The 27,592-nt window shown below is 38.1% G+C and overlaps 1 protein-coding gene across 1 annotated transcript in view; it reads right to left on the minus strand.

Annotated features, from left to right (window-relative positions):
* The window catches only part of itga8 (integrin, alpha 8), a 47,839-nt gene that overhangs the window by 17,884 nt on the left and 2,363 nt on the right, over positions 1-27,592 (minus strand). Inside the window, exons 3-13 of the mRNA XM_067449455.1 lie at positions 23,467-23,567; positions 22,823-22,946; positions 18,762-18,823; positions 18,333-18,378; positions 15,592-15,717; positions 14,749-14,793; positions 12,658-12,701; positions 11,917-11,973; positions 11,713-11,765; positions 10,530-10,735; positions 6,281-6,472 (exon numbers count right to left, since the gene is read on the minus strand). Of these exons, the coding sequence (XP_067305556.1) occupies positions 6,281-6,472; positions 10,530-10,735; positions 11,713-11,765; positions 11,917-11,973; positions 12,658-12,701; positions 14,749-14,793; positions 15,592-15,717; positions 18,333-18,378; positions 18,762-18,823; positions 22,823-22,946; positions 23,467-23,567 (1,056 nt within the window). The remainder of the gene's footprint in view (positions 1-6,280; positions 6,473-10,529; positions 10,736-11,712; positions 11,766-11,916; positions 11,974-12,657; positions 12,702-14,748; positions 14,794-15,591; positions 15,718-18,332; positions 18,379-18,761; positions 18,824-22,822; positions 22,947-23,466; positions 23,568-27,592) is intronic.

The following is a 27,592-nucleotide window of genomic DNA, read 5'->3' on the forward strand; positions in this document are numbered from 1 at the left end:
TGTTAAGTGAGACAAACCAACTAATGCCACAAAACATAACTGATTGCTAATACTTGCTCATTCATTTGCTGTTTTCCTGGTAGACAAAACATGTTTAGGAGTAGTGGATTTTACAAAACAGTGAAAACATGTTTTGATTAGAGTAAGGGGGGAAAAGAAAACTAATATTTCTTAATAAATAAAGCACTTGGGCTTAAGACACATATGATGGCATCTGCTCAAATCAAAGGTGGAAATATTTAAAATTCACCTCAGTTCACTTATTTGTGATGTTATATAAAAAAGCTAATATGATATCTCTCTCTTGTTCTATGTGAACATATTTAAAGGGATACTTCACCACCTTTTCATTTTAAACTGTGTTATTCCCTTAACTAAGTCGATTTGATACATACCTCTCTCGTATCAGTGCATGCACCTTATTGCTCTGACGTGCGGTGACGATCTGATAGCATTTAGCTTAGCCCACTAAGCCCAGTTCATTCACTAGGGTACCAAATAGAGATCAAGTTAGCCTCCCTCTTTCATTTCTGTCAATAGGGGGGAGGGAGGAGATGTGAGGGAAGATGTTTCAGCCGGGACTTTTTACCACACGGAGTCGAAGTACTCTCAGAAGTGCTATTCCGCCATACATTATAGTTCTCCTTTTTAATCCGCTTAGAAAAGCGCCACGTTTCATTTTGATCGTTCAACTATTCGTGTAACTGTATTTAAATAGGGAAAACGTGGAGGTGTTTGGTCGCTTCTAACTTGATCTCTGTTTGGTACCATAGTGAATGAACTGAGCTTAGTGGGCTAAGCTAAATGCTATCAGATCGTCACCGCGCGTCAGAGATTAAGTGCACACACTCAGACGAGAGAGGTATGTGTCAACTCGTTTTAGTTAAGAGAATAACAGTTTAACATGAAAAAAAACTGTGAATATCCCTTTAAATAAATTAATACTTTTAATTTGCAAGGTTACAATGAACTGATCAAAAGTGACAACATTTCAAATGATGATGTTCAAATAAAAAATAAAAAAGTATATTATGGTTTCCATAAAAATGGTAAACAGCCCGACCGTTTTAACTGTGATAATAACAAAAAGCACCACTTTTTTTTAGCACAAAATCAGCATATTAGAATGAAATCAGCATATTAGGATCATGTGACTGAAGACTGGAGTAATGACGCTGAAAATTAGGCTTTGCACATTAGGGGAGTGGCGATGCCTACCAAATCGCTATCAGACGATGTCTACAGTGATTCATCGCGATGGACGATGACATCGGGGTTGTGTTTTAGAGTTAAGCTCCGCTAATGTTGCACGAATCTGGAGAAAGAACACGCAGAGAGCTGAAAGGGCTTGAATGAAGCGCGTTTGGCTTTAGATAAACCTACTTGAGGATATATAACGCTGAACATCATGCTGTCCGGCCCAACTCTACATTTCAAAATATATTACAATAGAAAACATTCTTTCATTATTTCTTCTTCCTTCCATTTTCCTGTTTCTCTACATATGCCCTACTAATCAGTATCAAAATCCTTTATTTAAATAATGTAACACAGGTGGCAAAAGAAACAAGGTAAAGACAGAGAAAATGTCAGCTTTTTTTTCTAAAACATTTAAAGCCAGATAAAAAAAGAAAAAATATATGTTACAAATTATAAAAACAAAACCTGTTCATGTTCAACAATATAACCAAAAATGAAGGGGTCTGTGTGCAAACAAACCACACCTGCAGTACCTGAGACGGTGGAAATGTTGTCAGTGGAAATGTTGGCAGTGTGTGTCTGTGTGTGTGTGTTAGTGGTCTGTTGCTTTCTCTATGGCCTCTGCTTAAGCTATAACCATTCATCTCTGACATCTCATTAAACTATAATTGGACCAACATAAACCATAGCAAAGGAGCTGCTCCTGACACCCGCTCAGACAATATTAGACATTTGGTTTTCTTTGACGGTGAAATTGTTTTTGTGATAAGTATAGAATGTCTAATAAGTAAACGTTAAACGTTAACCCTTACACACGATCAGATTCATTCAGTCTTTAATCAAACTCGAGCGGGAGACCATCTCTCTCTCCTTAGCTTTTGAACTGTACACAGCTTTAATAGGAAGGAAGAGTACAAATCGCTCCTGGAGGGATGCTTGCAGTCAGGCAAACTCAGAGACTCACATGCAGGAATGTTCCAGAACAGCTCCAGCACCCTAATGAGTGCTCAGAGACTGCGGCTTTGATTCCTGTTTCACTGAGGTCGATCACTGGCTTCGCTTTCCACCAGGTCCTGCCTTCAGGAATGAAACAACCCTGGCAAAGAGCCCGTTGTAAACCAGAGTCAGCAGCTTTTGGTATTGTGACAGAAAACACACCTCGAACACAATGGACAGAAACAAGCGCGCTAACAATGACTGACACACACACACACACACATGCACACATCCTGAAGGCCTGAGCTCTCATCTTGTAAATGTAGAAAAGATGACAGAATAATTCAATTTATTACATTCCCACATCTGGAAAGTCCATTTGAGCGCTCAACTTCCTCAGAATGGCAGTGAGGTGTAAATGTGTGTGTGCACTGCAATAGTCAACCTCAAAATATTCAGGTCGAACCCTCCGGCCACCACAACACAAGGGTCTTGACCGCACGAATAGGTTAATAGGAGGTAGAATGATGGAGGGAGGAGAAGAAGCTCAACACTTGAACTTTAATAAGGTTAGAGTCTGTTATAGTCATCTTCATCCTCTAGCCAGTGAAATGCCGGAGCACAGCCAACTAATGCATTCTTCTCTTTTACCTCCAGTTCTGAATATCTCTCTCATTTCACCTGACATACAATCCATCTCCAAAAAAGAAAAAGAAAACAGAACCAAACCTTTCCCTGTAGATGTTTGGATGGAAATGTTCTTGATTGGATCGGTACATTCATATTTATACGGTGCCCACCCAAGTTTCTAAAACATTTCTAATGGGTCCTGAATGTAATATTAGTTTCACATACTAACAACATATCATGTTTTTAGGAGAAATATAATACCAAAAATATTGTGAAAAGGGGAATTCTGATCAAAATTATTTTCACTATTTTTCCTTTTTTATTCTTAGAATGACAAATTATGTTTCTTTGTGTTGCCATTTTGGTATTTTAAAGCTTTTCTCTCTCAAACTAAGGAAGTAATTGTTAAATGTGCAATGTGAGTAGTGAGTATGTCTGTTTTGTGTTCTATCTGAGAACGATGCCTGAAGCAGTGGGCAGGAAATGCAGAGTACGTAATCTTCACTGCTGTTTAAGCAGGTCATGATGAATGACCCTTGATCTTTGACTTTTACCCTGCATTTAACCACAAAGTTCACTCTAACCCATACAAAAACCCCAAACCCCACAGAACAACTGAAAAGGCATATAAACAGGAAAGGTATGAGTGTGTGATGATTTAATTCCTGTATAGAGAGATGAATGAAAAGCAGGATTTTAATTCTAATATCTGACATTCTCAAACACTGTGTCATCCAAGTTTCAGCACTAGGTAAAGCTTGAACACACCGAATGTGGAACTGCTGCACAGCGTGACAAAATTATAGCTAATCAGAAGATTTGTTTTTATTATTATTATTTTATACATGTATTTAACAGGGACAATGACATCCCCAGAATAAGCTACAGAGCTGATTTACATCTGCTGTCCCTGGGCAGGAAGAAGAGGAGGACGACATTGTGTAGCATTCATAGATAAAACCACCAAACTTAATATTTTTAAGTGCAACTAGCAATCCAAATACAAGCACAATACACTATAAAATAGCTATAACAACTGAAGAAATCAATGCTCGCACATTTGGCTCTTCTTTAGTTTTCATTTTAACTTGAAATGCATAAGAGTAGGACACAGTCTAATGTTAATTGTGATTTAATAAAATTATGAACAAAAAAAAGCAGAGCGACCCAAGTCTTTAGCTCTATATTGCACTTCACAATAGCTTATTAAAATAAACTCTTGTCTGTCTTTATATATGAGGTAAAGCGTTTACATCAGTAGATTTTGCAACCATGATGATACACAATATTAAAAATTAGAAAATATCACTAAGTGCAGATCAACTTTAGCAGCATCCTTAGAAAGATAATTACCTTAAAAATAAAAAATAAACCTTATTTGTCACTATACAGACCAAATTTCTGACATGCTTCTCAAATGTCAGGTGTGAGTATAACATGCATGCTGTTTAACAGCACTGAGTAAGTCAGTCAAATTTTTGTCTTAGTGTCTGTTCTCTTGTATTGGCATATACATAAATCATAGTGCCATCTGCAACATTTGAATATTTACATCAGGACAGACTTTAGGAAGATCAATACAAGCGTTCGAATCCAAGCTAAAAAGTAGAGGCCCAAGGGTCCCCAGTCTTTTAAAGAAAATGCACCTTTCAGAAAGTAACAAAACTACTTCCTCTAAAAAACCAAGACCATTTGTCAAAACTAAGCTGTAAAATCATCTTTCAGATAATGTTAGAGCTATCAACAAATTAATTTAAGAGTGCTTACATTTACATATCTATGCATGTTATGGAACATTATGGCAGTTTACATACAGTTTGATTTGATGTTAGGAAATCATAATAGAGATTATTTACATGTCATAATCTACAGGGTGTAAAATGGTCATGTAAAACTGAACATATGAAGCCGTGACTAAATAAAATGTTTAACATGCCCCATTTACATTTATTCAATAATATCCTTTATCCAAAGCAAGTTAAAAAAGAGGAATACTACAGAGCCATTTTAATCTTAATGAACTGATGAAAGTGATAAAGATCTGAAGAAATGTACATGCACAGCACACACATCATAGAGGTCGATTAGAACATTCACACATATCAAAGATTACTGGGATCACATCTCTAAAAAAACACAATACCTCAGAATTTATCCATTCTGAGAATAAGAGACAGGAAAACCTGTTTTCTGTCTTTCGTTTTGCTTTCAGGGTCTGTTCAAAATCATTGCGTGTGTGTATGTGTGTGTGTGTGTGTACACCTGTGTGTGATTGTTCTACCATCCATCTATGGTTTTCATGTATGGAAAAGATCTGTGTTTATTATAGCATATTTAAGATGACAATCCTGTCACCATTAAAGAACAAACTCCCACACACACTCATGCGACACACATGTGCGTATAAGCTGCCTTCCTGTCTCTATAAAGAAAGTATGTGACAGCATCTGCTTTGATGATTTTGTACAATGCCATTAAAAATGAATGAGGAGATTAAAGGACAGAAAGAATGAATACACCGCTCTGTTTTTGTTAAAAAGGGCTCGAGGCGTTACAGCAGAGTTTGGCTTTAGACACGCTGGGTGTTTCTGTAGTTCTTTTTCTGTAAATGGATAAGTTAATTCATGTTTCTGTTAGTCAAAACAAGATTATGGTGCAGCTGTGATGGATTGTGAGAACATGCAGATCTGTATTCTTCTAAAAACTCTGGATATTCACTCAGACAGTTCATTTCAATATAAACTAATCCACAAACACTATGTGAAGTCTAGTTGGGATCATTTCAAATTCAAATAAACATTTTACTTAAATATTTATGTAGCGGCTTTAAAATTCCTGATAATTTCTTCTCACAGATACTCAGAGACACCTGGGTCTGAGGAACAAGTGTTGAACTCTTAAAACTTAAAATAGTTGAACCCTTAAAACACATAACACATAAAAAAAATATCTGGAGGCCAGTTGACATCTGTCACACACTCAGGCTATAAATAGCTTATTCAGTGACATCGAAACAATCACCTTTAAAGTATCTAAAATGTTCAATAAGATTTGACCTTCTCAGATAAACTCCAAATAACTGTGCTCAATGAAAACAAGCAGTAACATCATTCATTAATATATGCGTGATTTCATGTGGTTCAGACAGCAGTGTCAGAAATCACGTGGATCTCGTCATACTCAGTGAAGGATTGTTCTCAATAAAAATATTATAAATAAATCGTGATGAAAGTAGACGTAAATCGTGAGAATAATATGAGGAAACAGTGTCCCACAAAAAAGAGGCAAAGAATACTAAAGAAAAAGAATGAGTGAAAATACTTGCACACATTTGTAAGAAATTATCAGCGGATCAACCTGGATGTTTCAGTCCAGTCCTTTTCTTCTTCATCGGGTCTTTCATTCCTCCTACATCTAATCTCCCTGGCTTACATCAGTTCCTAAGCATGATTGTCTTAACAGAAACTTGCGTAAACAGAGAGGGGGAAGAGACTAAAGGGTTTTCTTTACTCACCAGGGTACTGGTTGTTATCGAGGTCAGAATCTCCACGCAGGGTGAATCCAAAGCCTGCTGGGATGGCGGATGAGGCCCAGTCGCCTCGAAGCACTTGAGAAGCCTGTAACATCAGTCCAGATTTCTGCCCATTATAGATGAAGACCCTGCCACCACGGTCCTCCCCTGCGAACGGAGCCCCTATTGCCATATCTGAGTAAGAACGAGATGGAGAAACCATAATTGATCAATAACAGCATTTATACTACACAAACTAGACCAGATGCACATCCTATTTGTTTCCACCCACCACAGCCTACCTAAGGAAGCCTGTTTCTGCCCTTAGAGTTAAATAAATAAATAAATAAAAAAGATTGTGAGATACACAATGACAAATGTAAAACAAAAAAAGTCTTGATTATGACAAATAAAGTTGCAACTGAAAGATACAATCAATTGTGGGACATAGTTTCAACTGAGATGAAGTGGAAATGATGAGATATAAATTCTAAATAGCTAGATCAAGTTCTCATATTGAGACTTCGTTTCTCAAACGTTATATCTCAGAATTGAGACTATATCTCACACTGTGAGACACCAGTTTATATCATATGTTGCAATATTAGATATATAGCATCAATTCTGAGATATGAAGTTGCAATTGTGAGATGTAGCTACAATATTGAGATGCAATGTGAGAAGTTGCAATGCAAGATATAAAGTTTCAACATTAGATGTAAAGTTGCAATTTGAGATATAAATTCACAAACTCTCATTTGTGAAACAGAAATAAATGAAGTGGCCACTGTGAGATATTTAGATTTGGATAAATAAAGTCACAAAAGTAACACAAAAAGTCACTAAAAGTTTTGTTTTGCTTTTACTCTAATGCAAAAACAGGCTTTATACCCACCAGAAAAACAAGATTCACACTAGTTCACAAGTGCTGTACATTTGGGTCTGCTCCATTTAGTCCATTTATAATTTATTATTGATTATTTCAGTGTTGGTTATAGTGGAGTGGAACAGAGAGATGCTTTTAGGCAGAAGAAAAGAGGATGCTACTGAAAAGAATACTTATGATTTACACAAAGCTCCGCAGGGAGCACACGCTCTTTTCCCCTCGGCACTGAGGGACTATTACAGAACAATAACAGACTCATGCACAAGTCCAAGTCCACTACTGCATGGCCAATAAATCTCCAGGGTAGAGTTATCTATTCAAGTGTTCCTCTTGCCAGCAGCACTGTTCAAGTCATTAACCTACATTTGGGCAGCAGCACACAAACAAGAATAACTGCTGACCCAGACAGAGATGCCCACTGAGGGGCAGAAAGGCAGAGAAACAAAGCGACTGCAGAGATTTTGAGGAAATAAGCTCTATAAAGAACTATGTCAGGGATATTACATTTACTTTGCTTTAGGGCCACTTTTAGAAGATGAGCAGGGGCCAGAGAAAGATCTAGTGATAGTAATGATACATGGGTTTCATTTGGTTCAAAAGCATTCACAACCTATCTGATTATAAAGGAAGCATTTTCGTCCTGTAGCGCCACTGGGTTGCAGTGTGAACATGGAAACTGCAACTGAACTGTCAAAACAATAACAATGTCGTTAAGGATAGTTATGTCTGCTGATAACCTCTTGGGGAGCTGCATTTGGCACGTAGACCGGACTTTGAGTATCCCCAATCTATGTCCTAACTCTATTATGAAAATAGCTGAAACTCCAAAGAATAGCTAAAAACAAAGGGATAAAAGAAGGATTACAGATTCGGGAAAGAGAGAAAACCCATGACTAACGACAGACCTGAGAGGAATGTGTGCTCATGGAAATCTTATAAGTTAAGCAAACCATTCTGAGGTAGAAGGGAAATAAAAGTTTAATTAAACTTAGAAAAATAAAATCATCACCACAAGAAAGCACTCATTTCCGTCCACCGGACCACCATGTGTTTGTGTCTGAGTAGGATGTGTGTGCGTGTGTGTGCACGTGCGTCAGTGTATGTAATAATGCTCTGTTTCACTGTTTCTTTTGGGCGAGTTCCTTTCTATAAATATCCGTCGCGTGTTTTTGGTGATTCTTGATTATTTCCTTTTCCTGTTTCCTGGCAGTGGCCAGTAGCTGGCACAATGCCCAAAGACCCCCAACATTAACAGCCTGATGGTCGACGAAAAAGAACAGCATAATATATATGAGAGAGAATTCATTATGACATTTTACAAGATACTTAATTGTGTGGCTTGGCCTTAAACGACTGCATACATACACTACTTGCCACAGCAGAGAGAAACCAATGTTTTACAGACACAAGAAACCACTGGGTCCAAAGATAACAGATATATTTTATAAAATCATGCTCATGGGCCTAATCTCATTTTGTGGTCCTAATGGAATTATAATTATAAACATATTATGCATTTTGTAAAATAAATGGATTTATATATTTTTCTCCCCCATTTATATATAATTTATCTTTTAATACTCATTAGAGTGAGGGCATATAGTGTGTGATATATACATGTGTGTGTTGATTGGAATTGTTTGGTCAACTCTAAACATACTCTGAAACCTACTCTGAGTGTGTTCAACTAGCTTTGCAGGACAAAGGACACTAGAGACTGTATACACACACATAAGGGATGCCTCTTAATGGATACTCTTCATGGATCTCACTTTTCTCTGTATGTTAGTATTCGACTGCTATGCTATTGTTCCGCATAAAAGCAGGAAACAGCAAATCCATCTGAAGGCACCAGAGCAACAAAACAGAACAAACAAAGATCAGAGCAAAGCAACTAGCGACTCAGCAAATAATTATATGACAGAATAATTCATACAGCAAGAATACAAAAGCAAATTTCATCACTCCAGTGGAGCCATATGGCTGGTGTAACAGAGATGCAGTGTATGATATCAGATTCTTGATGACCATATCAGATATTGATTAAGTCATTATTCTCAAAAACTTCCAGGCAGCATCATCTTATAACACGATACATTTACATAGCCAGAAAATGTGAATCAAGACACATACATAATCCACAAAGTGAATCCTTGCATAAATTAAAGTATTTTGTTTCCATTAGCTCTTCTTTGAAACACACAGGCAAATTATATACAGTATTTGAGTCTCTAAGCACATTGGCATTTCAAACAAGTTATAAAGTCTTATATTACAGCATGCTTTTTTTTTTTTTAAATCAGTGTTTGTGGATTGAGGATCAGGTGGCTTACAACTAATGCATGGATATCATATCCTCATCTTACTTTCATCCACATCAAATGTCATTTAAAAATTACAGTGACATATCAGGTCATATTACAGTAACATATGGAGCGGATTTATAGATTGCATGTGAAAACACACATACACACACAGTGATCAGTATAACAAGAAACCTCTGTTCCCAACTCAATCTGTCTGCACTGATGGAGATGATCTGTGAGTGATTAGTCCAGCCTGGACTCCACCTCTGGACACCTGGTTCACTTCAGATGTAGGAGGAACTCTTAAACACTTCATAATAAATAGAGAAATGATGCCATGACAACAGGATTTGTGTTGATCAGGACAGAAATTGACAGGCAGAGCTCAACTATAAGTATTTTTTGCTTGCCCGGTCATACATTTCAGGGGACCCATAACCAGTTAACTTAATTACAAGAAACATAAACATTCTAACTTATTGATTTAATAAATCCTTTTAAGTTGCAGAAGTTATTTGAATAAATTATGTTGACATAATAATGTTGATCAACTTAATATTGCGTGTAATTTCAACTTTAAAAAGTTGTAGTAATGAAATTGTCTTGTTAACTTTGGAAGTTATAGAAATTAAATTAAGTTATTTTATGTAGTTTTAGTAAAGGAAAATTCATGTTCGAGTTTAATACTGTTATGTCTTTAAAAGAGTTTCTGAGTCATGGGTAGCAACATGAAGGGATAAAGGGATAGTCCACATTGTATGTTGTTGATATACATTTTTTTGGTTATATACTAAGGTTTTTTTCTTGCACTAATATATGTTGACCAGCAACAGGAATATGAACCACATGACCTCCATCTGCAGGCTCAACAAAACACACAGCAGAGTGGTTCACACCCAACTCTTCACAGGAAAATGCAGACAAGGGCACCAAATCACTAATTTTACACTTCCCGACTGGATTAAATCTGGACCTTTTAGGTGTGTGCTACAGTGACAGGATATCCTACACAATAAGGCAAGTAGGAAATGGGAGTAAGTGCATTAACACGAACACTTACCAAGGTAGCCATCCTGGTTAATATCTCCAAGAGGGGCGATGGCACTTCCATACCGGCCGAACAGGTGCGTTCCAGTGAGTGTGATGGGAGGAGAAAAGAGAAGCACGTCCTCTTGCAGGTACAAGTACACACGGCCAACCTCACGTGGTTTACTCTCAAACTCACGGTCCATGTAGAGTGGGGCTCCAACTAACACGTCATCTAGCCTGTGTTCACAAAAATAAATTCACAAATTTGATTCAAGCACCTCTGAATTAATAATATATAACATAACATTTTGAAAATAACCAGGGCTAAAACCCACAACGATGGTGGCAGGATTCCATGAAAAAGTGGAATGAAACGTAAAACAAATTCACATTTGTATTTGCAGACTTCTCAGATCTAAGAACACATAGAACTAAGTTGCGTTATTTGATATCTAAAAATAAATATAAGTTTCAGCATTTGGTAGCCAAAATAACAAAAACGATACATTGACTTCAACACTAAAAGCTGATTGGCCCAGTTTCCATCAAATGAGCCATTTCAACAGCTAAAAGTATAATAAGCTGTAATTCACTCTCTGTGCATTGGTCATTGCTGGTTTATCATTTAACTGCTCTTTCTCTGTGTATACTGCTGATTTACTGTGTATTCAACTATGTACCGTTGGTAAGGAAACCTTTCAGTTAATGGTATAAACACATGTCTGCATTTCAGACATAAGAGAAGGAGCTTTGGCACTGATGTGTCAGAAAGGTTTTGAATCCTCATTAGACCAAATTAGAAACAAATTTTATACATATCAAATTCCCCACCGGACGATGTGAGCATTTAAACAAGGGTCAAGTAAACCAGAGCGTAATTCATGAGTCTAAATAAGCCGTACCATAAAGAAAAACTGACGCTCCCATTTATATATACACTGTAGTTAGCCTATTTGGCTCTGAATACACCTTGTAACTAAATACAGCAAGAGCTGGTAAATTAAATTAGCTCAAAATAAACAGACAGGCAGATAAGAAAGTCTTGTTACAGTGCAAACAGACTGTGAGGAACACCTATTAACTATGACTATGGAATGTGCAATTTTGGGTCGCACACATGGAGAAGAAATTCTGATTTCATAAGTTATATTACTTATAATAGTGTCACCTCTTGCATGGGAGTCACTGGACATTGTTGTTCCAAGTTGACTTACCCGTCTCCATTTAGATCAGTCACTGCAATGGTGTATCCAAAATAAGAGGCCATCTGTGAAAAACAGTCATATATGAAATCAAATGAATATTGAAATGGAACACAAAGAGAGAAATGAGACTCATTTGTAGTTAACTAATGTTAACAATTGAAACCTTATAATGAAGTGTTACAAAAAAACGTGAAAAGTTGAAAAGTCACTCACCTGTTCCCCAGTAAAATTCTGAATAAATGTCAGGTTTGTTGCATTGATCACAGCCACCTAAAAAAGAAAAGTCTGATTATATTATATTGCTCATAAAACAGTTGTTACATTCATGACAGATTGTCATGACTCTGGATTATTCCCTGATGTACTGCAGGACTTGTGTATCTGACCACATGCCTGTCCTCCACTCAAAACCAGAGTGATTTTCCTCATGTTAGGCATCTAGCACTCTAATAATTACATCCAGATTGATCTTAGTGGATGTTTTATGGGGCACGTATGACCGAGATCCTAAATCAAATAAGCCACATATGGCTAATACCCAAGAATATAAATGCTGTGAAAAAAAGTCCCAAATTCACTGTCTGTTTCACAAACCACCCATCCAGCTGAATATGATTCTGTTTAATTGAGGGCCAAAGGGGACACCCCTACGTCCTAGATGCTACAGCTCTAATTGGGAATTCCTTCTTAAGACTTCAAATCACATCCAGATGAGAAACTCACATCCACTTACACAAGTGACTTAGAAGTTGTATTCTTACCGGAATACATAGAGCTTTTCTCCGTTTATTTGGATAAATAAATGTTTAAATTTTAGTACAAATGAAGTGGATAACCTCTCAAACATTTCTCACATTCTTCCTTCCCCCTTGACCCTCACCTCTGACCTTTGATTCTTGATCGTACCATGACAGAAACACAGGAAACAAAGTATGTTTAGAACTGTATACTTACATAACCAAAGTTGTGTGCTCCTCGAGGAACCCCTGCTACCAGTTCTGCATAGAGAACATAAGAAAATCATACATTATAAGTATATATACATACCCGAGATATTTACATATGTGCCAGCGGGTTTATATGGTCTAAACTAGCAGAGTTTGAAGAAACAAATGATGTCCTTCAGTAGGGAGCAATAATAAAACATTCACTTTTCCTGTCTTAAGAAGAGTGTGTATGAGTGAATGTTTCACACACACACACACACACACACACACACACACACGCACACGCACACGCACACACACACTCTCTCTCTCTTATCTAGGGCGTCTCGGGGTAAACAGTGAGGTGAGACTTGTAAGTGTTGTAAATCTCTTTTCTGTCAACACCATGTCAGTCACTCATTTATTATAAATATTTAGAAGAGAGAGACAGGAAGGAGAATGGCACAGCGAAGGAGACAGTGGCTGTCTGAGGCCTGATGGATGATCTTGGAGATAGTGATGTGGTGGGAGGGTTTGTGGCTGTCTGTCAGATCTGTCCCACCCACCGAGATTGGAGAGGAACCATTCAGAAGTTCGCCTCGTTTCAAACTCGAAATCTTCCAGACTCCCAGGGACCCATCACACCCCGCTCGTCCTCAACCCTTCCCCCCATAACCTCGAATTTCCCCGCCGCCTTTGACCGCAAAGTGCGCCACAGCAAGACCCCATTTATGAAACTCTGACAAAAAGAGATCAGCATGTCTCTCCTCTCTGGATTCACCACAAATCCAAACCAGATAGAACATATGTATGAGAAAGACAGAGAGGGAATTCTGGGAAGAATGAACTGAACCTACAGATAGCGTTGTTTATTTATGCAGCATTGTGTCTGCATTGTTTTAGCGCCAGAATTGTGCAAATCAAGTAACCGCATGTATACTTCCAAAAAAGGTGCTGAATTTTGTTGAAACTCTGATTTATCATGTGGCTTTCTATTGTTCCACCTGTATTATTATGGAGGTTATCAGTGCATTTTAGGTTAAAAAGCAGATGTTGGAAGTTAAGTATTTTCACAGTACAAGCACAGCTGCCAGTTTTTTCTACTGTTATTTTAACAGGATTTTTGTTTTGTTTGTTTTTTTGTTTTGAAAATGTACACATCTCTTTAAAAAAAGTATACTTTTGTCAATAAGGTCAATCTATAATATGATATGTCATAATAATTTATATAAGATGATTTTATACCAGATATTTTAGAGTCTGCTTAAGCTGGATTGTGGGCGGTTAGTAAATAAGATGCAGGGTTTTACAGAATGGTACTGTCTGATGGATAGCTAGGCTAATGATTGCTTGTGGGTGCACATGTGTGTGTTGGAGAGGGATGACAGACTGCAGACAGGCAGTTTGTCACTGGGTGGCATGTCAGGGACAGAATCCTGTGAGGGCTCTGTAATTATGGTCTGAGGTTGAGGGGTCCGATCAAAGCTCAGCAAGCAACAAATCCACACAGCAACCACACACAGAGACAGAGCTCGGTCTCTCTCATACACTTGTATTCATACACAAAATATACAAAAAATTCATAAGTTTGTTTATGTGTCTAAGATAGAGGTCTGCTTCTCAACCCAAGCATTACGACATGTGACAAACCATTACGAAATGTGTAAGAACATGTTTTGAAGAAAGTTTGTCTACACAATGAAAGTCAATGGATTCCAAAACAAAACTGGAGCTAACTGACTTTCATTATATGAAAAAAACAAAACAAGAAAAACATAAAAGCAGGATATGTTTCAAAATATCGTGAAGGTGAGTAAATGATGACAGATTTTTTTTTGAGCAGAATCTTCCCTCTCTTAGTTGCTCTTTAAATCGCAATGTGCTCTGATTGGTCAGCAGAACTAGCGTATTGTGATTGGTTAACTGTTTCGAGCACGCTTCGAAAATTCTAATTGCACATTCCCAGAAGAAAACGTTTCAGAGAGTTCCGAAGCAGTGACTGATATAGACAATAACTCCCTTTGGACTTTGTAACTTTGCAGACTTTTACATGCTCAAAAAGCAACATTACATCCTTAAGAAAGTGTAAGCATAATAGGCCTGCTTTAGAAGTTCTCACCTTGTTCTGAATCACCTGTGAACTCTCCGACCGCTACAGAGTACCCTAAAAGTCACAGAGAGAGAGAGAGAGACAGAAAGAGAGAGAGAGAGAGAGAGAGAGAGAGAGAGAGAGAGAGAGAGAGAGAGAGAGAGAGAGAGAGAGAGAGAGAGAATGTAAGATTGCATTATCATGACAGTCCAACTGTGATGATGATTACTTATAGTACATTAGGGATAATGCTCATATGATTTTAAAGTGTGTATTTAAGTAATATCTGTGTGCTTGTTTTGTGAAATATCAGGACACAAATGTGTATAATAACATGGGTATGACATAGGTATTAAAAGGAGAGTGTGAAATATGAGGACATTCCCCGGAGAGTGTGAAATATGAGGACATTCCCCATGTCCCCACTTTTCAAAATGCTTATAAATCATACAGAATGAGTTTTTTTGAGAAAGTAAAAATGCAGAATGTTTCCTGTGATGGGTTGGTTTAGGGTAGGGACAGTGTAGGGGGATCGAAACTATGGTTTGTACAGTATAAAAAACGTTTAGCCTACGGAATGGCCCCACATTTCACAAACAAAAAAATGTATGTGTGTGTGTGTTAAGGTCTGCAGTTCCAGATGGAAATGTTATCAGTAGGCACAAACTCAGCACCAAACTGAGCTATGGGACAGAGGGTCAAGGTTACCTTAACATCCACAAAAAAAGCGTGTGTGTGCTCATGTGCATGTGTGTTTATTAAATTGACTGAGGGCTGGTTCCCCTGACCCATAAACAGGGCCTCAAGCAAATCGCTGGTGTCCCATAAAGCATCTTTACCTTTAAAAGGCAAACACACAGACACGTCTCTTACCTAGGTAACTGTCATCATATGTGTCTGACGCAGCCACAGTCTGCTTCTCTCCCTGAACTTTGCGCAGGATATTTTTCAGGGAATAGCCGTTCAATATTTCGGCAACTCCTGCCGTGATCACTTGACCTAAACACACAAATTCACAATTCTGTTAGTTTTCACATACACACAATTCCTACAGAAAACCATGCACACTAAAATAATACAAGTAATAAATATATATTTGGTAAAATATATTCTTAGACTTACTAAAAATGTATTATAAAAATAATCACATAAAAGCATTTTGTCCTTTAATGTCAATAACGTTACTGCAATATTTCTTAAAATAAATTTTAATGAAAGAAAATTATAGACTAAAGGTAATTCCCATGTCCAAGAGTGAGCTATATAAAAAAATACAACATTTGTGTTATAGCACAATAGGTATAATATAGGTATGATAAGTTTTTCCAGTGGAAATACTAGTGATATTGTATAATGACCCAATAATTGATATTTTGGTCCAAGGATGGCAAAAAGACAAAAATTTACAAAACAAAGTGGGACATGCCTTCACTTCCAAACTGTGTCAACTCAAAACCTCTCTGTAATGCTTTAACAACATTCAGATTGGTCATTCTGCAATGACTTGCATATCACACGAGATCTGAGGAAAATAACATTCGGAAAACAAGTTCACCTCACATATTAAGATTTGGCATAGTCAATAAAGAAAAAGAGAGCGAGAGATATTTTCTCTGTTTTTGTTGTTCAAGTTCAATACACACATTACTCTCATTTACTACCAGGCCACAGCCTGACATGAACCCTAGCCATTAATCTCTCTTAATGTGTGTGTTTAGCTGCGTGTCTGAGTCTCTATTAACTTGCGTTTGTTTTGTGGACAAATGACATAATGTAGTACTTTTTCTCTGCACAATTTCTTGTCTTTCCTCAAAAAAATGAAAAATGATAAAAGGCAAAGGTTAAAATGGACTAAGCGTGGGAAAAGAGGAGAGGAGAGAAAGCGAGTGGCAGGTCATAACTTCTAATGCATTAGTATTTGTCCACAGCATGAAGTATATGAGAGAGAGAGAGAGAGAGAGAGAGAGAGAGAGAGAGAGAGAGAGAGAGAGAGAGAGAGAGAGAGAGAGAGAGAGAGAGAGAGAGAGAGAGAGAGAGGCCCTGTATCCGATATTAGATTTTTGCCTCATCGCCAGTCATTGGTCTCTCCATTAGGCTACAATCAAAAACCAATAACACATCTGAGACATGATGTAGAACCCAGTATTATTAGTATTTATTAAAGGTCCCATTCTTCGCGTTTTTTCGAAGCTTTGATTAAGTTTACAGTGTGCAATATAACATGAGTTCATGTTTTGCGTGTAAAAAACACAGTGTTTTTGACACAATTTACTTATCTGTAGAGCGCTGTTTTCTCCGTCCTAAAAACGGCCTGATGATTTCCTTGTTCTATGAAGTCCCTCCTACAGAAACATGTAACGAGTTCTGATTGGGCCAGCGCTTCCCGTGTTGTGATTGGACAGCAGCTTAGTGCACTTTGCCCGGAAAGGTCCCGCCTCTTACCATAACGGGGAGATGCAAGCGCTGAATGCGCGCTCTTCTCCACGTGGGAGAGCAACAAGACCACGCCCCCTTTTTTGCGTGTTCTTGTGGGCGGAGGGTTAGTCAACAAACGATTCTAGTGACGTCATTACATCCCTGCACTTCCTGCTGTAGTCCAAACCGGACGTTCACTGTAGGCTTTGAAAGGGAACTTCTGTTAAATAAAATATCTCACTTGGCATTAAACTTTGAGCTTTATAATTTTACAGGTATTATTTATGCTCTAACAGCAACATTACACACTAACTAAAGTTTGAAAGATGGTATCGCGAATAACGGGACCTTTAAGGACTGTAACTGACTTCCATTACTTCAGTGAGGGGTCTAAGGATTGAGCCCATACAGTATCTTTTCATGTCTTAACATATGACTGCAATTACACAACAATCAACATCTAGCATTGTGATCCAAATTCAGACACAAACAATCACATATACATCCGGCCACAAAATATTTAGCTGTGCCTCATTTAGTCCTGGCCAAACATCCATTCCACACATTTTTTTCAAGACTTTGAGGTGAAAATGCAATGTCTTCTTTTGCTTTATTTATAAGCAATACATTAAACATTGCTAAACAAATTCTGGTGTACAGATCTCTGCATGCATTCTCTTCAAATGTACGTCATTGTTAATTAAGAAGAATGTATAAAAGTGAGGAAGCACAGGCGTTCATTTCCCTGCAGACACTGGCGTTTCAAAGCAATGATTATAGCTCTAACTGTGAGCTAACACTTAAGCCACCGACGAAAGGGAGCAGCTCACTGACACCGCTGACCCATCTGTGATGAGAGAACTGTGACAGAACACTTCACTGAGGAGTAAACGCTGAGCTCTGATTGGCTGAACAGACTCAGCAATGGTAGCGCTAACACACTGAGATAATCCCTGATTATTTTGCTAACGGGGCTCATGGGAGGTGACGTGTCATCTGTCTGAGTGTCTGTTATTCTGCTCTGGAGGTGGAGGAAGGGTCAGCCTGGTCAGTTCGTTGGACGGAGCTGAGATTCTTAGGCTCCTGTGGGACTGTGAGTCTGGGATATGAGAGACTTGTGTTTGCCAATCTCACTCAGAAACGCTCCGTAAAAGGATGGAATGATGGAAAAGACAAAATAATGAGGAGAAGTGTGTTACCTTGCCAGTAGAAACTCCCTGGTCCTCCCACAACTAGAGTCCCTTCCTGTAAGAAGGAGAAAAAAATGAGTGAGGAACTAAGAGAGAAGGTAGAAATGAGGACACAGACCTCAAAAATGTGTTTGTGTTCATTTCTGTGTTTGCTTGTGTATTTTGAGCAGAAAAAGACTTACAGAGATGGGTGCTAAAATGTTACGCTCAAGATTGAGTAAAAGAGATTAAAGAAATAAGGCATGAACATAAAGGAATCAGCCCTCTTCCTGATTGGATGAAGAGTCAAATGGATACAAAGTGGGGTTAAAGTAATTTTTTCATTTTAAAAAGGAAGTGAATGTTTTAAGATTTTAAACAAAAAATAATTACATGTCACATAGGAAGTAACCATAAAGATGAAATACACGAACACAGTTAGGGAGGAAGATTTGTTACCTTAGTGAAATCAACACTAAAGCCCGCCTGGCAGAAGCCCTGGCCCTCGGGGTCCGGGTTATCTACAAAGATCAGAGCAACCTCAGTAATACAAGTCCTTAAGATATGCCAGAGTACATAAAGTTTCAGCACTTTGAAGACAAATTTGTAACATATTTATGTAAATGGATGAAGGGATGCACTGAAATGTAATGGTCACAAGTTCAAACTTGATTATTCTTGAATGAGATTAATGTAAATATGAGGTCTACATTTCCATGTGATCATTATCAATATATTCAGTAATTAAGCATAATAGAATTCATGTCATGAGCTAAGCCAAGGGCATTTCAATATATCACTATTCACACATCTGTGCAAATCTTACAAATGATCATAATTTCTTTAGAAAATTAAGTGGCAACTAGCCTGGCGTGGTCATACTCAATTCTAGTCAGAATATGAGTCTGAAACCGCTCCATTGGGCTGTTATTATGGGGCGTGTTTCAACCGAACCAGGAAAGACAATAATTGGATAGACCTACAACCAATCAGAGCAACGAAGCCACGTCAACAGAGCTCAACTGCACTGTGTTGCCAAGTTTGCGTTTTTTTCTCGCGGGTTGTTTTCTATGTTCGCGGGTTGAAGCGACTATTATGTGATATATAGACCCATGAGTGCGAATTTTAGCAGGCAACCTTGTCAAAATAACACATTTTACTCCCCAAACACCATTTTTTTTCCGGATAACCCCCTGAGAAGCTATTGTTTTGGGCTAGTAGTTGGCGCGTTTTGTTGTAAAAACTTGGCAACTCTGTCTGCACGCACGCTAAAGTAAACGATCTTTGCCGGTGTTGTAAAAAAATAAAAGAATTTAATGATACACATTGTACTTACCCAACATAATCATAATTTTTGAGAGAAATTGTGAAGGTGAATGCATATACATATACAAACAAGCGTTTAAGATTTGAACAAATATAATCCAAGCCCCTTTGATGACGTGCATGATTACGTTACTGTTTATCATCTTTCCTTCATCGTCTAAAGCCCGCCCTAATGATTTCATTGGTCCGAACAGTTTCTGTTCGGGGATAATTACTCCTCTATGGAGTGAGGCCAGACCGAACTGCCCGACCTAAAAATGTTGTGGGCGGGGCTAAGTTCGGCTGGCATCCAGGCTAAGTGGCAACTATTGTCTATGATTAATATGTCTCGAACCATAACCAAACTCTATTTAAAATCAGAGGAAAATTATTGATCTGTAAGAATGATGTAAACCCAGATCAAAATCTAATCCTAAAATCTGATTGGAGGATAAGAATATTAAACATGCTGAAATATTATGTGCAGTGAGTTATGTCCTGTGTGTGTTGATATAATATGTTATACAGTAGGTGGGGGTGAGTTAATGAGGCATAACATCACTTCCAAATCCCAAAGACTGCAACACAGCATGTTCTCTGGAATTAAAAAAAACCCTCTCTCATTCCATCTCTGTTTCTCTTCTTTTACTACTCTGCCAGACTTAACCTAGTATTTCACTTATTCAACACAAATGTGTGTGTAATGGCATGCATGAATGTGTCTATTCCATAGCGAACACAAGTTGGATAATATCAACAGAGAGCATCCCTGCCCTGCGCCTTGGCGAGAACTCCTGGCTGACCTGCCAGAGAGACGGCTGGCACTTGAAACTATTTGACAAAGAGTCAGGAAAGCAATTCACAGTTATTATGTCATATAATAATTTTCACTCTGAACAGATGAGGCACAGTTATCATTATTAATACACCACTTCAAACTACACTAACTGTTAATACAGTGTGTGTGGGTGTGTCTGTAAATTTAAGAAAATTAGTGTATCTGATATGATGGCAAAAACATAAATTGATCAACTACCCTTAACTGTGAATGAGACTTCAAAGTACAGGAAATAAGCAGGAAATGACACCAAAACAAACATGTGAGTTTCCCCTATCTCTGTTTACATGATTGCCATGCCAACTGGCTCAAATGGGCAGTCTGAGATGGCTGGCACAACTATTTTTATTAGTTAGCCAGAAAAGTAATCGGCTCGTTACTGTACACGCAGTCTCCCGTATCCAGACCTTCAGACTGACGGCAGAAGGTCTGGACTCCATTGCAGCTTTCATTGGTCAAGGACCGCCCAAGAGGACGTTTGACTGACATGTAATGCAACCATTTACAGTATGTTTTGTTCTGTGTCATGTTTAGAGGGCGTGAAAATGTAAAGTCGATGTCCCTGCAATAACAGACCAGCGCGCATCTATAAAATATTCATTCATGAAAGTTGTTCTAGTTTACTGCAACAATGGAGCCGCAAACTTTTCACATCATTTTGAAAATCCAGCATTTAGGTGATCCTGGTAAGTTGTAAACACAACAGCGTTCTTCTACCACGAGGAGTTTGTTTCTGTTCTAAATCACATGCCGTACACGTCCTGAAAAGTGAAGCCAAAGTGTCTCAATTGCCCCCAGGTGGTTGGTCCCAGTATAGGTCATAAACCCCACCCCCTCTATGTATTTTAATAGCATACGAGACATCTGAGCAAAGTTTTTCAGGATTTTTGGGAGGAGATTGTTTTAGCTTTAATTTCTACATTTCTACTGTTTATTTCATACCAACATAATGAGTTGTTCTGCAGTAAACCATACTAACATATACTGCAGGAGTGTGGGTGGGGTTTAGATATCACGGCTCTACTTTCTGCTCTCTACTGCGCTAACTCAGCTCCCGAGGTCAATACTGTGCAGACACAGGTCCCAAATCCGTGCCATATTTGGACATTGGCGGCTTCACTTTTGATAGTTCACCTTCACTTCACCTCACCTTCAAGATAGTGAAGGGGTATTGAGCTAGAAATATGACAAAATGATCTGAATTTGGATTGTATAAATCTGAATCATTTACAAGTGTAATCTAACAAAATGTAATATGTTGCATTTTACAAAGTTCTGAATTTGAATTTTTAAATGTTGAATATAGAACATTTGAAATTGAACACATGAATAATGTGAACACATGAACACATGAACAAAATAAAAGAAATTTTATGTCAAAATTCTATAGACATGTATTTTCAAACAGCAGATATTTTGTTCTGAATTAACAGACTGGAAATATTCTGTTTTTGAAAATACAGATTTAAGGTTTCAGATGAAGAAGAAATTCAGGACATCAAATTCAATATTCTAAAATTCAAACCGCAGAAATTCAGATCTTACAGAATGTAGGCCAGAGGTCAGGGAAGAGTAAAAGACGTCAGAAAAGTCGAACGGATCACCATCTGATCATTTCATTTCCTATATAAAGAGAAGGATGGAATAGAGAGAAGATCAAACGACCCTTTTATACTTTTTATTTCGGATTCAGCCCAGGTCTGTTCAACAAAATAATAGTCTTATAGCAGTAGTAGGCTCCCGCGTCTTAAACTGTACAGGGCAGGTCAGATCGGACTTTCTTCTGTGCAGGCGTAACGCATTTCATAGAAAGAAAAAAATAAATAAAATGATATCAGAAGTATGAAATGTTAATCAGCACCTGGCCTGTGCGGAGTACAATCTTTTTTTGGATTCAGCCCTGGAGAACGACAGATGACGTCAAATGCTGAGATTTTCTTCACTAATCAGCGATTTGTAAACCTCGCACGAAAAATGAGAAATCTGGCCGAAATCTTATTATCCGTGCATTAATCTAAACTAAACAAAAAAGTATAAAAGGGCTGTTTGATCTTCTCTTTATTCCATTGCAAATAGGAAATGAAATGATCAGATGGTGCTCCGTTCAACTTTTCTGACATCCTTTACTCTTCCCTGATGATGACCTCTGGCCTACTTTCTGTACGATCTGAATTTCTGCAGTTTGAGTTGTAGAATATTGAATTTGATGTTCTGAATTTCTTCTCCATCGGAAACCTTGAATTTATACAATTCAAATTCAGATAATTTTGTCATATTTCTAGCTCCATAAAGGGGCGTCGTCCATCTTTTTTACAGTCTATGTTCTAAACAAACTAATCTAAACTGCACATGTGTTTTTTGTGAGAAAAATACTCACTGGTCCTACAGGGTGAATACTCAGCATAGGCACTGAAGTTCTGCACAGCCACATAACAGGTTCCCACTGGATCCATCTCACTGCTGACCTTCACCGTCCTCCAGTGATAGAGGGGAGCGCAGGCCTACAGACACACACAAGCACCATATTAACTCTAAATGACAGCACTGACGTAGATTAAGCATAAAGATGCTTCTTAGGACTGGAGATGGAGATGGGAAAATACATTCGTCTTGTGTAATTTTCTGAATAAAAGCAAAATGTTTCAGTGTTTGGTCGCTTGGTGAACAACGGTCACACTTGGGCACCGTGCCTTCCCTCATGTAAAAACTCTGGCCTATTTCTTTCGAACATCAGCAGTTCTCCACCTCGCATGGTCAACCTCAAATCAACATTTTCCAAAACCCCCTCAGTAACGAGACAGAGAAACATTGCCTATCAAAACATTTTCATGAACTTTATTCATGAATTAAACTGTGACTGTGGCCCCCATGCATTCATGAATGAAACACTAATGCAGTGCTATTAAAAAACATTAAACCCATTGATTCCAACCACATCCATGAACGCATGGGAGCCTACGTCCAGCATGGGGATGACTGCAAATGGTCTTTAAATGGATTATGTTCCTAAGCATCGCTTACCACCACTTTGCCTTTGTGGGTCCTGACAGTGGCTCCAAACCACTGATGGGATTTAAATTCAAGAGGCTCCCGTGTCCCGTTCACTTTGATCATCCTGTTATCTGGGCAAAAAAGAGGAAGAATGAAAGTCAACAAAAAACAGAGAGAGAGAGACTTCATTATATATTATATGATAAACAGAAAACATCAGCAAGTAAGACATTGCGAGCACTTGTGCCATTATACTCACTTTCGAAAAATATGAGCCATGAAACAGCAAATTAGCCTGGTTTCAAATGAGTGTTTTTGTTTATGTAAAGGCAAATCTACAGGGGGTCGTTTTACTCTCAGAGTGTGTACACACATGCACATGATTCCGTGGATCTGTGTGATCCAGAAAAGATCCCACTACAGCTGGGCCTGTTTAGAGCTCCATAAGGTACAGTCTTCACCTCATAAAAACACATCAACTTTAATACTTCTCTGCTTTCTTCTCACCATCTCTCAAGCCTTTACTATGAGCCTTTTTCTTTTTAAGTGATTTTCTCTCTATATCTCTTTCTTTAAGGGTGCTTACTAAAGTGAGCATGACCATTAATACTGTGGAAACTGTTATTGACAAGGTGCAGACAAATTTAGAGTTATTTAGTGACTTAAATGGAGTAATTTGAATAGGAATTAACGTGATTAGGAATTTGGACAAGTGAATTAACTGGCCTGACAACAGAAAAATGGTTTGTTTGAAAGTGACTCCTGCATAAGCTGTGCTGCAATGAACCATTTTGCCTTTCTGTGAAATTTTGCTGATCTGACCAGTCTTAAAGTATTCAAGTTTGGGATGTAGCTTGTTCCATGAATGTGTATCTTAAACAATGCAGCCAGGTCTGCTACTCCTTTTCTCAAGAATTAATTTACGATATTCACCTGGAGATGCAATTCTGTAGTCTTACTTTGAAAAAGGGACCCGAGCCATATCTGAGACTTGAGTGTACCGTTTTTTTTACTTTGAATAGCCAGACTGCACAAAAACACCCAAGCAACAAGCAAAAATACCCAACAGCAACAGAACAGCATGCCATAGCAACAAATCAACAGCACTATAATAACCACATAGGAAACATACCCTGGGAACCTCCTTAAAAACCCTAGCAACCCCATAGCAAAGTCCCAGAACACCTTAGAAATCAAATAGCAATACTCTAGCAAACTACAAATCAACACTTTAACATGAAAGCCAGGACTTTTGCACAGGAAAACAACACTAAAATGTTCTTTGCAAAAACATTTTTCTTTATTATGTGAAAGCTAACATTTTTGTGTGTTGATAATGTTTCGCACACCTACAGTATAAGTGCGATATCATCATGATTGATTGTAGGACGTTGTTGTTGCTGATGATGGAGATCAACAGATTGAATTAACAAAATACACTGTAAAAAATTTTTAAAGGTCCCATGGCATGAATTTTTTTATTTTTTTATTTTTTTCAACATTAATATGAGTTCCCCTAGCCTGAATGTTGTCCCCAAGTAGCTAGAAATTTTGATCGGTGTAAAACGAGTTCTGGCTGTCTTTCTCTGCTTTTGAGAAAATGAGAGCTCAGACGAGCTGATCATGAATTCTCCTGTTATGACGTCATACCAGGAAAGGTTTTCGCCCCTTCCTCTGCTTTGCCCGCCCAGAGAAATAGTAGAGAATGGATTCAGTTTATTAGTTGCAATGTCAGCACAGGCTTTACCTTACGGAACGGATTCAACAGCACCACCACAAACTGTGAGTAACAGTGTTCATTAATGCCTGATCTGGGATCAGTGAGTTCTGATGTGTAGGTAATCATTCAAGTTCACTCAGACTTTTTTTCTAAATCGTTTAAAACTGTTAGCCTCGCTGCTGGCCGTCTTGATGCATCAGGAAATCAAGCCAGTGACTAAAACCATCAACTTCACTCATTTCTGTTAGCAGCATGAAACAAATCTGTTATTTAAATGATTAAACTACAGAGAGCATTCAAAGAACACTCTTTATAATGTTCGGATCGGTCAATCACACGTTTATCTGCATTGCACACTTGCCCAAACTGTCGTTTGAATGACACTGCTTATTATTCTCAACAGAAACGCTTTCTGTATTCATGTCGATGTCGTGTTTGTTGTTTTTGTGAGAAAAATAACGTTGCGAAATTCACTCGTGTTTATTCAGAGCTCTCAGATACAAACAAAATAAACTCGTGCTCTCAAAAACTCGGTACAATAACACTTCCTCAACAATCCTTCCCCAGCTCCGTCTCTCTATGTCTCTCTGAACCACGCCCCCTCCGCACATAATCTCATTTCAAATGCAAAGATGTCAGTCACAACAGTTGGTGTTTTCACTGAAGACTCACAGCAGACACGCCTAAGAGGGGTAAAATCAGTATAGAAAATATGCCTTTAGTTTCTAAATTATGACATTTTTTGATGTAAAAACCATACTAACAATATAAGTACACCTCAAGAAATATTATAAAATTATAAAACAATCCATGCCATAAACCGTTAAGTTCTATAGGGTTAGTTCACCCAAAAATGAAAACTCACTACAGTGGCTCTAAAATAATTTTATGAAGCGACGAGAATAGTTTTTGTGCGCAAAAAAAACACACGGAATAACGACATATATAATGATGGCCAATTTCAAAACAAAGATTCGAATCAGCGTTATGAGTCAGCATATAGATTCAGGAGTCGGATCGCCAATGTCACGTGATTTCAGCAGTTTGATATGCAATCCAAATCATGAATCAATACGCTGATTCATAACAGTTAGAATCTTTGTTTCAAAATCGGCATATCACTATATAAGTCGTTATTTAGCTTTTTTGCGCACAAAAATGTTTTTTTGTCGCTTCATAAAATGATTGTAGAATCACTGTAGTGAGATGGACTTTGTAGCGACGTCTTTAGTGCCTTTTATGGGTCTTGAGAGAGGAAATGACATTGGTGTCAATGAAAGGCTTACTGAGCCATCGGATTACAACAAAAATATCTTCATTTGTGTTCTGAAGATGAACGGAGGGAGGTCTTATGGGTGTCTGACAGAATTTTCCTTTTTGTGTAAACTAACCCTTTAAATGTACTACTTCCAATTCATTAACATAGTAGTACTTTTAAAAATCAAAAGTATGAAAAATCAGGACATCATTTTTAAATGAACACATATTCTGATGTGACACACTGCACTAAAATGCAAGGCCAGACTAACAATATAAAACACAGCAGGGCATCATTTGGTGCTTTAAAACATCTGTTTCATTTTTGGGTCCAAAACACATGCTTGTCATTTTTGTTTCATTTCATTTAATGCATTGATATATATTTGATATAAATGCTCCCTCCTGTTGAGGAATCATGAATGAAAGCGCCTACAATATTAAAAGCTGTGATCTTTGTAAATGAAAGTGACCTGTGCAGCTAATCAGACAGTGAACTTGGACATTCAATCGTCTCTGGGATTGAAAATGTAATACTACAAATTTACCTCAAATATGTCAAACATTCTTGCTGTAAGACCTCCAGTACACCTGGACATTTAACTATGAAGTTGTGTCTGTGCGTGTGTGGGAATTGTGTGAAAACTTGGAAAACAAGGCCCACTGGTACATGACCCTGTCCGGTGTATCTAATGAATTTACTCTTCTCAGTCAGGACTGCATTAGTTACACACACACAGACTGTCATCAGAAACATCAGTCGCACAAACACGTGCCATGTCCCCCATGGAGAGCTCTAAGGGCCACAGTGGGAAGAGTGCACAGGATCAAAGGTCAAGAGTGTTGAAAACAACGTGACTAATGAATCTGGAAACGTGTGTGTTCTGTGTAGATGTTCTTGAAGGAGTAGAAGATGCTGGAAATGCATGACGCGTTTTCTCAGACATTTACAAAGAACAGACAGCGCTTTTGCCCTCCCTTGACAGGTCCTGATTTCTTTCCTTATTTCCCTTGTGTTTACAGCTCTTTTAACCCTCTATCTCTTTGCCTCTCTCACCTCATCACCATCAGGCTCCTTCTAAAACCAGCCATCTTGAACCAGAGCACCACTGCTTTCATCTTCAACAGACAATCCATTTCAAAGCAGATTCCTCGCTGATGCTTATAACACACACACAC

This window comes from Pseudorasbora parva, chromosome 7 (assembly GCF_024679245.1).
Source record: "Pseudorasbora parva isolate DD20220531a chromosome 7, ASM2467924v1, whole genome shotgun sequence".
NCBI lineage: Eukaryota > Metazoa > Chordata > Actinopteri > Cypriniformes > Gobionidae > Pseudorasbora > Pseudorasbora parva.